Source organism: Microcebus murinus, chromosome 2, assembly GCF_040939455.1.
Source record: "Microcebus murinus isolate Inina chromosome 2, M.murinus_Inina_mat1.0, whole genome shotgun sequence".
NCBI lineage: Eukaryota > Metazoa > Chordata > Mammalia > Primates > Cheirogaleidae > Microcebus > Microcebus murinus.
Genome location: NC_134105.1, coordinates 40,387,505 through 40,402,519, shown reverse-complemented (window position 1 = coordinate 40,402,519; position 15,015 = coordinate 40,387,505). Strand labels below are relative to the sequence as shown.

Genomic DNA, 15,015 nt, shown 5'->3' with positions numbered 1-15,015 from the left:
TGTATGACCAATTATATCTTTTAATACCATTCATTCATGTTTTTAAAAATAAGAGTCATTGGCCGGCTGTGGTGGTGGCTCACGCCTGTAATCCTAGCACTTTGGGACGCCGAGGGGGGCGGAATGCTCAAGGTCAGGAGTTCGAAACCAGCCTGAGCGAGACCCCGTTTTACCAAAAATAGAAATAAATTAATTGACCAACTAAAAATATATATACAAAAAATTAGCCGGGCATGGTGGCGCATGCCTGTAGTCCCAGCTACTCGGGAGGCTGAGGCAGTAGGATCGCTGAGCCCAGGAGTTTGAGGTTGCTGTGAGCTAGGCTGATGCAACGGCACTCACTCTAGCCTGGGCAACAAAGTGAGACTCTGTCTCAAAAAAAAAAAAATAAAAAAATAAGAGTCATTAAACTTAAATAATATTCTAAATATTAAACAGGCTAAAAACTAGAACTGAAAAGTTGTCAGAAGGTTACCTGGGTACAAGCTTTTTATAAAAAGAAAATAAAACATTCTAGTTAATATCTTTAAGGTCTTACATTTTCTTTTCAAGTATAAAGTTACATATTACACAGTAGGATAATTTAGATTTTCATTATTTCAAGTCTCTAAAATACTTACGGGTTATTAACTGAATGTTTATGATTTTTCCATCCAATTTTTGCAAAATGTTCAATTTTTGTTCCTATAGAGAAAGCAAACAACTATTAGTAGGTTACTGTTTTTCTGCTGCTTATTAATAAATGTTGTAATGGTACTACATGTTATGCTCAATATTTCCATGTTTTCCCTTGTGTAGGTATCATCAGTACTGAAGACATCAACACTGATTCCTCACATAAATTTTTTATGATTAAATCTGGGTATTTGATAAATTAAATCAAATAATGGACATATGAGATGAAAGTAGTTTCAATTGGTCTATTCTACTTAGCATAACTAGGGTCAATTCAAAAAAAGAGAAAATAAAGTCTGGGACCACAGTAGTTTTAAGGCATGAGAGCACTGCCAACAACCTCCCAGCAGGTTGCCAAACACCCCAGCGTTCCAGACTGAGTGAATTTTACAACTCACATCTTCCAGGTCCTGTAATCCTAGCACTCTGGGAGGCTGAGATGGAAGGATTGCTTAAGCTTAGGGGTTCAAGACCAGCCTGAGCAACAGCAAGACCCCCATTTCTACTACAAATAGAAATAATTAGCTGGGCAACTAAAAACAGAAAAAAAAAGAATTAGCTGGATGTGATGGCACCCATCTGTAGTCCAAGCTACTCAGGAGGCTGAGGCAAGAGGATCACTTGAGCCCAGAAGTTTGAGGTTGCTGTGAGCTAGGCTGATGCCACAGCACTATCCCCGAGGCAAGAGAGTGAGACTCTGTCTCCAAAGATTTTTAAAAATGAAAATATAATAATAATAATAATATACTCTAGCAATAGATCTAAGTGGGGGACATAATATAATTATCTCATACATGCTGGAAAAGCTGCAAAATTCAATACTCATTTCTGGGAAAAGAAAAAAACCTCAAGAAATAGGAATTGATGGATACTTTCTCAACACATGACAGAGATATCTTTGTGCTGAAGTCAGGATCTTACTTAAAGGGAAAACACCAAGTTCAGGAACAGGACAAAAATGCCTGCTATCTCCAGTACTGTTTAACATTGTATGTAAGGTATTAGCTAATGCAATTAGAAATTAGATAAGAGCAATCAATTTGAAGTATTACAATTAGTAAAGAAGTAGCAAAACTATCTCTTTTTTTTTTACTAAGCTAAGAAAACAAAACAAAACAAAAACTATCTCTTTTATATATGATATAGTTGCATATCTATCAACACCTATAAATAAAACAATAATAAAAACTCAAAATTAAATGCTTTAGTAAGATAGCAGGTCATAAAATTAATATACAGAAATTGACTATGACAAATTCATTGACTATGAAATCAATAGTCTTCATATAAACAAATAATGACCAGTTGAGAGGACATAACAGCAGTGAAAAATCCATGTGCAATAGCAACAAAGATGATTAAAGCAATTAAAATAAACATTTATGAATAAATTTAAGAAGAAATAAAACATTTATTTATTTATTTATTTATTTTTTGAGACAGAGTCTCACTTTGTTGCCTGGGCTAGAGTGAGTGCTGTGGTATCAGCCTAGCTCACAGCAACCTCAATCTCCTGGGCTTAAGCGATCCTACTGCCTCAGCCTCCCGAGTAGCTGGGACTACAGGTATGCGCCACCATGCCCGGCTAATTTTTTTTATATGTATATATATATTGAGTTAGCCAATGAATTTATTTCTATTTATAGTAGAGATGGGGTGTCGCTCTTGCTCAGGCTGGTCTCGAACTCCTGACCTTGAGCAATCCACCTGCCTTGGCCTCCCAGAGTGCTAAGATTATAGGCGTGACCCATCGCGCCTGGCTGAAAATACCAATAAAATTTTTTATGGAGCTAGACAAATTGCAAGGAAAGTTCAAATGGGGAAAAAAAAAAACCCATGTACACAATCCATGCATGAATATAGCCAAGAAAACACTGAGAAACTATGAGGGGTTCTTGGGCCAGAAAAAGGATGTTAGGATAACTGGTGAAATTTAGAATAAGGTCCATAGATGAGATGATAATATATCAATATTAACTTCCTGATTTTGATAATTGTAATATGGTTATTCTCAAACATTTTTTAAGATTCTACAGCAATATTGTCAGAATGGCCATTAGTAAAAAGTCAAAAAAAAGCCGGGCGTGGTGGCTCACGCCTGTAATCCTAGCACTTTGGGAGGCCGAGGCGGGCGGATTGCTCAAGGTCAGGAGTTCGAAACCAGCCTGAGTGAGACCCCATCTCTACCAAAAATAGAAATAAATTAATTGACCAACTAAAAATATATATATACAAAAAATTAGCCGGGCATGGTGGCGCATGCCTGTAGTCCCAGCTACTCAGGAGGCTGAGGCAGTAGGATCACTGAGCCCCGGAGATTGAGGTTGCTGTGAGCCAGGCTAATGCCACGGCACTCACTCTAGCCTGGGCAACAAAGTGAGACTCTGTCTCAAAAAAAAAAAAAAAAAAAAAAAAAGTCAAAAAATAGATTTTGGCGCAGATGCAGTAAAAAGCTTCTTCCCTGTTGGTGGGAATGCAGATGAGTACAATGTCTATGGAAAACGGTATGGAGATGTCTCAAAGAACTAAAAGTAGATCTATTAATACCATTCGATCCGGCAATCCCACTACTAGGTATCTACACAAAGGAAAGCAAGTCATTATATCAAAAAGATACCTGTACTTGTATGTTTATTGTGGCACAATTCACAATCAGCAAGGATATGGAATTAACCTGAGTCCCCAGCAACGGAGAAGTGGATAAAGAAAATGTGGTATATATACACCATAGAACACTACTCAGCCATAAAAAAGAATGAAATAGGCCGGACGCGGTGGCTCACGCCTGTAATCCTAGCACTCTGGGAGGCCGAGGCGGGCGGATTGCTCGAGGTCAGGAGTTCAAAACCAGCCTGAGCAAGACCCCGTCTCTAACCAAAATATAGAAAGAAATTATAGAAGAATTTGTTCTCATGAAAAGACAAAAATAAAAAAAAAAAAAAAAAAAAGAAAGAAATTAATTGACTAACTAAAAATATATATACAAAAAAAATTAGCCGGGCATGGTGGCGCATGCCTGTAGTCCCAGCTACTAGGGAGGCTGAGGCAGTAGGATCGCTGAGCCCAGGAGATTGAGGTTGCTGTGAGCCAGGCTGACGCCACGGCACTCACTCTAGCCTGGGCAAGAAAGTGAGACTCTGTCTCAAAAAAAAAAAAAAAAAAAAAAAAAAAGAATTAAATAATGTCTTCTGCAGGACCTTTGATGGAACTGGAGGCCACTATCCTAGTGAAGTAAAACACGAATGGAAAACCAAATAGTATATGTTATCACTTAAAAATGTGAGCTAAAGCTACAGATACACAGAAACATATAGAGTGGTACAATGTCTCTCTGGTGCTCTTCTTACTAAAATTAAAAAAAAAAAAAAAGGAGTAGTTCTATGGACATTAAAAACTCAGAAGGGGGAAACTGAGGCAGGTGAGGGAAGAAAAACTACCTATCAGGTATGATGTATACTATTCAGGTGACAGGTACAGTAAAAACCCAGACATCATCACTATACAACTCATCCATGTATTTGCTAGTTCTGTGCCTTAAAAAAAATAATTCATACAGATGAGGAAGTAGTTGAAAAAAAAATTCATCTATGTAACCAAAAACCACTTGTACCCATAAATGCATCGAAATGAAAAAAACATGCACTCCAGTTCACTTTTGTCAAAAAGGAAAAGAAAAAAAATGAAAAACACAGATTATGCAGTGAAAGAAATAAAAGAGAAGTCATTTTTTAAAAAATGGAATGCCATAATGTTCATGTTTAAGGAATCTGGGGGAAGGGTACTTGGAATTTTTTGTACTATTTTTGCAACATTCTGGTTAAGCCAATAATCACTTGAAAACAAAATGTTTTTAAAAGTATATTACAGGCCAGGTGCCATGGCTTACACCAGTAATCCTAGCACTTTGGGAGGCTGAGGCAGGTGGATTGCTTGAGGCCAGGAGTTCAAGACCAGCCTGAGCAAGAGCTACAAAAAATACAAAAATTAGCTAGACATAGTGGTATGTGCCTATACTCCCAGCTACCCAGGAGACTGAGGCAGGAGGATTACTTGAGCCCAGGAGTTTGAGGTTGCAGTGAGCTATGATTGTGCCACTATACTCCAGCCTGGGCAACAGAGTAAGACCCTGTCTCACCAATAATAATAATTTTATATTTTATATATCCTGGCATCTTCCACAGTTCCTTAATAAATACTGGTTGTTTCTTATCTCATGTATATAACTAATAATAAGCCTTAAAGTTTTTAACTTTAACATACCATATTTTTCCATATGTTCTCTTCCAGCAAACCCAAACATCTGAGGAGCAACTGGGCAGGCAGACAATTCATACTTATTGCTTAGGACATCAAGATGTTTATCAAGTGGATTGGTCCTACCTGAAAACTAAGAGAGGGGGTAAGAAAACAAAATTCATAAGTAGCTGGCATTATAAGAGTCTCTTTCAACTTCTACATTACTAACACATTTGTCTATTCTAGGAACATGGTAAACCAAAATTAGTCAATGTGAATAAAATCAGTCAAGAAATGCTTTCTAGGGGCGAGGCACGGTGGCTGACACCTGTAATCCTAGCATTCTGAGAGGCCGAGGCGAGTGGATTGGTTGAGATCAGGAGTTTGAGACTAGCCTGAGCAAGAGCAAGACACCGTCTCTACTAAAAATAGAAAGAAATTATATGGACAATTAAAAATATAGATAGAAAAAATCAGCTGGCATGGTGGCACATGCCTGTAGTCCCAGCTACTCGGGAGGCTGAGGCAGAAGGATGGCTTGACCCCAGGAGTCTGAGGTTGCTGTGAGTTAGGCTGATGCCACTGCACTCTAGCCCGAGTGACAGAGTGAGACTCTGTCTCAAAAAAAGAGGAAAATTGGTTAAAAGGAAGAAAACAAACAAATAAATAGTTTTAGTTAAATATGATTAACAACCTGCCAATCCAAAAAGCAAAGACAACTGTGCTGATAAATGGGTCTTATGGAATCTCTGAACAAAGGCATCTTAAAAATAGTATACAAAATTATGTGTTTGGATGGCCATTGGAGAAAATGTTTTTTCCTGAAAAAGATATAAAAAATAAGTCTGAGAAACATAGCAAGACCCCATCTCTACAAACAATTTAAAAAGTAGCCAGGCATTGTGGCACATACCGATAATCCCAGCTACTTGGGAGCCTTGGGTAGGAGCATCACTTGAGCCCAGGAGTTTGAGGTTGCTGTGAGCTAGGCTGACGCCACTACACTCTAGCCCGGGCAAGAGAGCGAGACTCTGTCTCAAAAAAATAAAATTTTCTTTTGATACTTGAAAGACATTGGTTCACTGTCTTTTGGCTTTCATTGTTTCTGTTTCTTTCTTTTCTTTTTTTTTTTTTGAAGAGTACTGAAAATGACAAACATGTGAGGAAAATAAGTATTTTTTATTTTTAAAATATCTTTTAAATATCATTTAAATCTTATTATATACCACTTAATCCTAAATATTTATATATCTAATATCAGAGCTTCAAAGTACACCTGTAATCCTAGCACTTGGGGAGACTGAGGTAGGAGGATTGCTGAAGCCAGGAGTGGGAGACCAGTCCGAGAAACCCTATTTCTACAAAAAAATAGAAAAATCAGCTGAGTGTGGTGGCACATGTCTGTAGTCCCGGCTACTCCAGAGGCTGAGGGAAGAGGATCACTTAAGCCCAGCAGTTTGAGGTTGCAGTGAGCTATGATAATGCCACTGCACTCTAGCTCGTGCAACAGAGAGAGCCTGTCTCAAACAAAGAAAAAGAAAAATTAAAATCTTCTGTTCTGCAAAAGACACTGTTAAGAGAATGAAAGGAGGCCAGCCACACTGAAAGAAAATATTTGCAAGAGACATATCTGAAAAAGGACTGTTATCTAAAATTTACAAAGAACTCCTAAAACTGAAAAATAAGAAAATTAACCACCCAATAAAAACATGGGCCAAATACCTTAACAGATAACCTCACCAAAGATATATAGATAACAAATAAGTATATGGAAAGATGCTCTATCTATATCACATGTCATCAGAAAAATACAAATTAAAACAAGATACCACTATACACCTATTAGAATGGCCAAAATCCAGAACACTAATAGCAAATGCTGGCAAGGATGTAAAGTAATAGATATTTTCATTCATTGCTGGTAGGAATGAAAAATCATATAGCCAGTTTGGCAGTTTCTTATAAAACTAAAAATACTTTTACCATACGCTCCAGCAATCATACTCTTTGGTATTTATCCAAAGAAGTTAAAGACAAGTCCACACAAAAACCTGCACACAGATGTTTATAGTAGCTTTATTCATAGTTGCCAAAACTTGGAAGCAACCAAGACATCCTTCAGTAAGTGACTGGATAAACTACAGTATAAACAGACAATGAAATATTATTCAGGACTAAAAAGAAATAAGCTATCAAGTCATTAAAAGAAGTAGAGGGGGCCGGGCGAGTTTGCTCACGCCTATAATCCTAGCACTCTGGGAGGCCAAGGTGGGCGGATTACTTGAGGTCAGGAGTTCAAAACCAGCCTGAGTAAGAGCGAGACCCTGTCTCTACTATAAATAGAAAGAAATTAATTGGCCAACTAATATATATAGAAAAAATTAGCCGGGCATGGTGGCGCATGCTTGTAGTCCCAGCTACTCGGGAGGCGAAGGGAGAAGGATTGCTTGAGCTCAGGAGATTGAGGTTGCTGTGAGCTAGGCTGACGCCACGGCACTCACTCTAGCCTGGGCAACAAAGCAAGACTCTGTCTCAAAAAAAAAAAAAACCATTGAATGTACAAAGCCAAGAGTGGACCCTAATATAGACTACAGATGTTGGGTGATAATGATTTGCCAGTGTAGGTCCATCAACTGTAACAAATGTACCACTCTAGTGAGGGATGCTGATAATGGCGGTGGCAATGCTTGTGTAGGGGAGGGGAGTATATGGGATATCTCTGCACTCTCCTCTCAATTTTGCTATAAACCTAAAACTGCCCTTAAAAAATTAAATCTTTTTTAAAAATTGGGGCAAAAGGCCAGGCGAGGTGGCTCACACCTGCAATCCTAGCACTTTGGGAGGCCAAGGCGGATGGATGGCTCAAGGTCAGGAGTCCAAAACCAGCCTGAGCAAGAGCAAGACCCTGTCTATACTAAAAATAGAAAGAAAATTAATTGGCCAACTAAAAATATATAAAAACATTAGCTGGGTATGGTGCCACATGCCTATAGTCCCAGCTACTCGGGAGGCTGAGGCAGAAGCTTGAGCCCAGGAGTTTGAGGTTGCTGTGAGCTAGGCGGAGGCCACGGCTCTCTAGCCAGGGCAACAGAGTGAGACTCTGTCTCAAAAAAAATAAATAAATAAATAAATAAAAATAAAAATTGGGGGAAAAAACAGAAATTAAAGGGTAAGTATGGAGAGTGGGAGAAAATATTTGTAAAGTATATCTAACAAGAGCTTGTACCTATCTAGAACATATAAAGAACTGTTACAACACAACAAAGAGAAAATAACCAACAATAAGTGAGCAAAAGGTTTGAATAGTCATTGAATTCACCAAAGAAGATATACCAGTGGCAAATAAATACATGAAAAAAAAAATGCTCAACACCATCAAACATAGGGAAATGCAAATCTCCTATAGGGAAAACCACTATATACCCATTTCTGTGAAGAAAATTAATAAGGATGATTATGACAAGAAAACTATAGACCCATGCCTCTTATAAATGTAGATGAAAAAATCAACAAAACCCAATAAATGGAATACAGTAACATATAAAAAGAATTATACATCCATAACCAAGTGAGATTTATTCAAGGAATCCAAAGTTGTTTTAACATCTGAAAATTAATTAATGTAATATACTATATCAATAGGAATAGGACAAACACCACAGTCATCTAAATAGAAAAAAAAAAGCATTTAACAAAATCCAAGACATTTGCATGACAAAAACTCAAAAAACTAAGAAAACGAGGGAAATTACTCAACCTAATAAAAGGCATTTATCAAAAACCCACAGGTTGGCCATGTGTGGTGGCTCACGCCTATAATCCTAGCACTCTGGACCTTGAGAGCTTGTTTGGAGATTCTAGCAGGGGAGTGCAGCTACTCGTATACCCTTGACGGAACCGAAGACCGGTCCTCCTCTAGCAGGAAACGTCGTCCTCTTCCACCTAGTGTGCAGCTTCAGGAGGGACGCACATGGAGCGGTGAGGGAGGAAGGGGACACCCGCCTAGCCAGCCAGATCAGCTGAATCAACCCTGGCGATCAATGGGGTGACAGATGTCCCAGCTAGATCACCCTCATATACAATCCTAGCACTCTGGGAGACCCAGGTGGGTGGATCGTTTGAGCTGGGGAGTTCGAGACCAGCCTGAGCAAGAGCAAAACCCTGTCTCTACTAAAAATAGAAAGGAATTAATTGGCCAACTAAAAATATGTAGAAAAAATTAGCCAGGCATGGTGGCGCATGCCTGTAGTCCCAGCTACTTAGGTATGCTGAGGCAAGAGGATCACTTGAGCCAAGAAGTTTGAGGTTGCAGTGAGCTAGGATGACACCACTGTACTCCTTCCCAGACAACAGAGGGAGATTCTGTCTCCAAAAAAGAAAAAATTTGTTTATAAACAATTTTTGACATGAAATACTCCAATTATAATATTAAGTGAAAAATGAAGTATATCAAATTCTAGATATAGCACGTCAACTCTTTTTTTTTTTGAGACAGAGTCTCGCTTTGTTGCCCAGGCTAGAGTGAGTGCCGTGGTGTCAGACTAGCTCACAGCAACCTCAAACTCCTGGGATCAAGCAATCCTACTGCCTCAGCCTCCAGAGAAGCTGGGACTACAGGCATGCGCCGCCATGCCTGGATCATTTTTTCTATATATATATTAGTTGGCCAATTAATTTCTTTCTATTTATAGTAAAGACGGGGTCTCGCTCTTGCTCAGGCTGGTTTCGAACTCCTGACCTCGAGCAATTCGCCTGCCTCGGCCTCCCAGAGTGCTAGGATTACAGGCGTGAGCCACCACGCCTGGCCTTGTCAACTCTTTTTATTCCTAAATTAGCAAATCATTTAATGATGATTATTATTACAGGTAATTATTTCCTCTTTATTTCTTCTGCATTCTTCCATTTTCTATGACTTTTACACAAGGAAAATAAAATTGTTAAGACATGCACCCCCCCTAAAAGTAGGTCATGAGAATATAAGAAATAGCTATAGAAATCTGCAAACCTCTTCAAACACTTATGATAATATAATCATAAAAGCTTGGCATCTGTCATTCTAACTATCGAGGGATGAAATACCTATTTTACCTTTTACCCTATGTCTTAGTCAGTTTGGGCTGCTATAACACCATACTAGAGACTGGTTGGCTTAACGACATTTATTTATCACAGTTCTGGAGACTGGGAAGTCCAAAATCAAGGCACCTGCAGATATGGTGCCTGACACCACTTCCCAGCTTGCAGACAGTCATCTTCTTATTGTCCCCTCACATGACACAGAGCAGAGCGCGTAATCCACCTCTCTTATTCTGTCTCTTCTAATGAGGTAACTAATCCTATCCTGAGGGCTCCACCCTCATGACCTAATTATCTCCCAAGGCCCCATCTCAAAATACAATCACATTGGGAATTAAGGTTTTAACAGATGAATCTGGCAGGGTGATGTGGCTCATGCCTCTGGCAGTAATCGCACTCTGGGAGGCCAAGGTGGGTGGATCATTTGAGCTCAGGAGTTTGAGACCAGCCTGAGCAGGAGTGAGACCCTGTCTCTACTAAAAATAGAAAAAATTAGCCAGGCATGGTGGCGCATGCCTGTAGTCCCAGCTACTTGGGAGGCTGAGGCAGTAGGATTGCTTGAGCCCAGGAGTTTGAGGTTGCTGTGAGCTAGGCTGACGCCATGGCACTCTAGCCCAGGTAACAGAGTAAGACTCTGTCCCCCAAAAAACAAACAAAAAACAGATGAATCTGGTGGGACACAAACATTCAGTCCATACCACCCTAGGAAGTTAAAGACAGAGCAACAGTCCTATTTCTCAGCCTAAAGAAACAATGAGATGTTTCAGCAAAAGATAAATAAGAATATATTGTTCCTCTACACAATCTCTTCTTTGGTAAATGTAATTCCTAATCTTCTTCTATACTTGTTTGTGATATGAACAGGACTACAATGGCAGCAAGTCCCAGACTTTCTCTGATGCCTAAAATCCAGCCAAGAGCTGACTTAACCACTCCCTCCATGTTTGCTGCTGACTTAAGGGCCAACTGAATCATAGGCTTAGATGTACCAAAAAATAAGTGATCACAGGTCATTTTGAGTGACAATATGCCAGCTCTGGAGAAATTATAAAACTAACCAAAATAAATAAACTGCCAGCAAGTACTGACATCAGGAACTCTAGATTCGTGCCACCTCAAAAGAATAACAGCTTCTTTTTTTGAGACAGAGTCTCACTCTGTTGCCTGGGCTAGAGTGCCCTGGCAACAGCCTAGCTCACAGCAACCTCAAACTCCTGGGCTCAAGGGATCCTCCTACCTCAGCCTCCCAAGTAGCTGGGACTTACAGGCATGCACCACCATGCCTAGCTAATTTTTTCCATGTATTTTTAGTTGGCCAATTAATTTCTTTCTATTTTTAGTAGAGACGGGGTGTCACTCTTGCTCAGGCTGGTTTCGAACTCCTAACCTTGAACAATCCACCTGCCTCGGCCTCCCAGAGTGCTAGTATTACAGGTGTGAACCACTGCACCTGGGCTAGAACAACAGCTTCTTAAGTGCCTGTCTTGGCTACACTCAGGACCAAGAAAAGGAGGAAATTACTCAACCTAAAAAAAGGCATTTATCAAAAACCCACAGGGAGGCCAGGTGTGGTGGCTCACGCCTATAATCCTAGCACTCTGGAAGGCCAAGGTGGATGGATCATTTGAGCTTAGGACTTCCACACCAGCCCGAGCAAGAGCGAGACCCTGTCTCTAATAAAAATAGAAAGAAATTAATTGGCCAACTAAAAATAGAAATATATAGAAATATATAATGTGCAAGCCACGTATGTTCATTAGAAATTTTCAAGCAGCCACATTAAAGTAAAAGAAATAGGCGAAATTAATTTGAATATTTTTTATTTAATCCAATATATCCAAAAAATTATAATTTCAACATGTAATCAATATTAAAGATTGAGCCATTTCTATTTTTTCACACTAAGATTAAGACTTTTTTTTGTTTTGGAGACAGAGTCTCACTCTGTTGCCCAGGCTAGCGTGCCATGGCATCAGCCTAGCTCACAGCAACCTCAAACTCCTGGGCACAAGCAATCCTCCTGCCTCAGCCTCCTGAGTAGCTGGGACTACAGGCATGTGCCACCATGCCTGGCTAATTTTTTCTATATATTTTAGTTGGCCAATTAATTTTCTTTCTATTTTTAGTATAGACGGGGTCTCTCTCTTTCTCAGGCTGGTTTCGAACTCCTGACCTTGAGTGATCCGCCCCCGCCCACCTCGGTCTCCCAGAATGCTAGGATTACAAGCATGAGCCACAGTGCCCAGCCTCACACTAAGTCTTTAAAACCCAGTGTATATTTAATACTTACAACACATCTCAACTTGGATGCTAAATTTTCATGAGAAATACTTAAAATATATTTTGATTTCATGAAATCTGCAGTTGTCAAAGTCGACTCACATGCCCAAGTTATTCTAAACATACTTAAAAGTTTTCCAGTAACTGAACTATTAGTTTAACTTTAAACTAATTAAATAGCATAAAAAATTCAGTTCTTCAGTTGTACTAACCACATTTTAAGGGCTCAATAACCATGTATATTTGTTTGTTGTGAACAGCATTCCCAGTATAACAAGTATTCTTTTTAGTTCAATGTAATAACTTTCCCTTATTTAAGAAGAAATTATTACTTCTGTTTGCAGCATACCCATAAAAACAGAAAAGTTATGCTACATGATCTTAAGGGAAATACACAGGACAAATGCAGAGAACAGAACTTAGCAAAGCAGGCGTGGGAGGTTGAGTCCTCTGCTAGAGATCCATCTAGGGGCCATAAACAGAAACAGCAAGCTATTTTTGCTATATTCAAATAGATTATTCAGTCACCTGATTTTTATTTATTTGAGGGAGAGTTTAAACTGCACTTTTATATGTCACTATAACATATTCTGTTTTTAAACTGATAAGCATTCAAGGTGTTCTCCTCTGAATGGAACTATTGCCACAACTCAAATATCAATAGGGAAATTATAAAGGTCATTCAATTTGGAGTTTTCTCCTTTTTTATAGCACTTCTAAGGTGTATATGTGACACACACCACAGAGGTAGAAAAGACTACCTTTAATAAATTATCTTCTTAATTGTGGAGAATTTTTGAAAATAAAACTGACAAAATGCTAAACCATGTCTTTGATGAGTCCCAAAGGACCACAGATCCATTAGCTCCTTGTCTGGAGAATTGATCCCGTGGAGTGCTCCAGCTTTTGTAGGGCATTTGATAACAAGATCCACCAGGGCTTCGAACAACTGCACTAAGAAAGCCTCTACCACTCTCATTTGCCGATTGTTCGGATCACCCAGTCCTGCTGGCAGAGAGGGCAGTAACCGTTCTGCTTCACCCACAGAAACATGCAGCAGTTGTGGAAGGAATGATTACACTCTCCCCAGACCACAACACAACCCCCTTGTTGGTTTTCATCTTGACATCTAAGACAGGCATCCAGCCCGGCGTGGTGGCTCGTGTCTGTAATCCTAGCACTCTAGGAGGCCAAACTGGGTGGATCGCTCAAGGTCAGGAGTTCAAGACCAGCCTGAACAAGAGCAAGACCCCATCTCTACTAAAAATAGAAAGAAATTATCTGGACAACTAAGACAGGCATCCATCACCTGCACCCTGAAAAGGGAGCATGTATCACACTCCACGTTCCAGCTCTACATGGCCACCGCATTCTCCACAGGGAACATTTTGTCACCCTACCCCACCCCACCCCCTTCTCCACCCACCGTGAGTGAGAGGCCAGGAGGCAGGGGTCCTCACCATCTTCCACTGCACCAGCGGAGACGTTGTGTCGGGGGAGGTGGGTGGCTATGGTGGCTCTGTGAGGCCGCCCAACAGGCCACAGCGCCCTGACTTTTAAATTAAAGATCAGAAATACAAAATCTTAGCAAGCCAGGCGCAGTGGTGTGCACCTGTAGTCCCAACTACTTGGGAGTCTGAGATGGGAAGATCGCTTTAGCCCAGCAGTTTGAGAGCAGCCTGGGAAACACAGCAAGGCCTTGTCTCCAAAAAAAAAAATTCTTATTCAACAAATTCAGTTACAAATTGCTGTAAGTTAAGGAATGAATACAGGGTGAAGAAAGAAAGGAAAAAAATAGAAATGCAAGATGTAGATGGGAGTAAGAGGGTGGTGAAAGGTCAAAAAAAGAAAAAAAAGGAGGTCATACCAGCTAGAGATAAAAAGAGGAAAACACCAAGTATAAAAGAAGAGGCCTGGCATAGTGGCTCACACCTAACTAATCTCAATGCTTTGGGAGGCTTGAGGTGGGAGGATCACTTGAGGCCATGAGTTTAAGACCAGACTGAGCAACACAGCAAGACCCTGTGACTACAAAAAATAAAAACATAAATAGATGTTTTACCCTTTGCACTCACTTGCTTTTTTCTCGATTCCTTTTTTCTACTAGGGATTTAATTTTTTTAAATACCCTAGATTTTACAAAGCACAGCAGTAGAATAAAAAACTGGAGTTTCTTTTCATACAAACTTCTTTATTTGGATTTTTTTATATTTCAAATTATTGATACATTCAAAGAGTAAATTTAATCTCTATAATTTTTCCTAACCGTGTCAAGTCACACTCGACATACAAGTACAAAGGGTTAAAAAAAAGAGAAGGGGAGAGAGGAGAAGAACCAGTAGAAGAGATAGGAGAAAACGATGAGTTCACTGGGGAAAATACAAAGTTTATATTTGGATTAGAAGAGCTAATCCAGTCTGTATTGCTAACAACTAACTGGTTACTATGTTCCTGGGTAGTTACTTCACTCTAGGCTTCATGGATTCACTTAACCTGTAAAAATCTCTTTAGGGCCACCTCCTTGCTCATCTAAGCCTAAGAACCTATCCTACAGAAATAATAGCTTGAGTAAGTACAAAAATGTTGACTACCATGCACGGCCTGGAATTCTTCAATCTAGGGATTAGTGCCTTTTATTAAGTTCAAGAAAATTAGTAGAGGCCAGGCAAGGCGGCTCACGCCTGTAATCCTAGCACTCTGGGAACCCAAGGCAGGAGGATTGCTTCAGCTCAGGAGTTTGAGACCAGT

General features: G+C 39.7%; 1 protein-coding gene across 3 annotated transcripts in view; it reads right to left on the bottom strand.

Moving 5' to 3' along the window:
* SCP2 (sterol carrier protein 2) overlaps positions 1-15,015 on the bottom strand; it is a 133,142-nt gene that overhangs the window by 71,735 nt on the left and 46,392 nt on the right. For all 3 annotated transcript variants that reach the window (XM_075998446.1, XM_075998452.1, XM_012776277.3), the window contains exons 6-7: positions 4,936-5,062; positions 621-684 (exon numbers count right to left, since the gene is read on the bottom strand). In XM_075998446.1, coding sequence (XP_075854561.1) covers positions 621-684; positions 4,936-5,062 — 191 coding nt within the window. The remainder of the gene's footprint in view (positions 1-620; positions 685-4,935; positions 5,063-15,015) is intronic.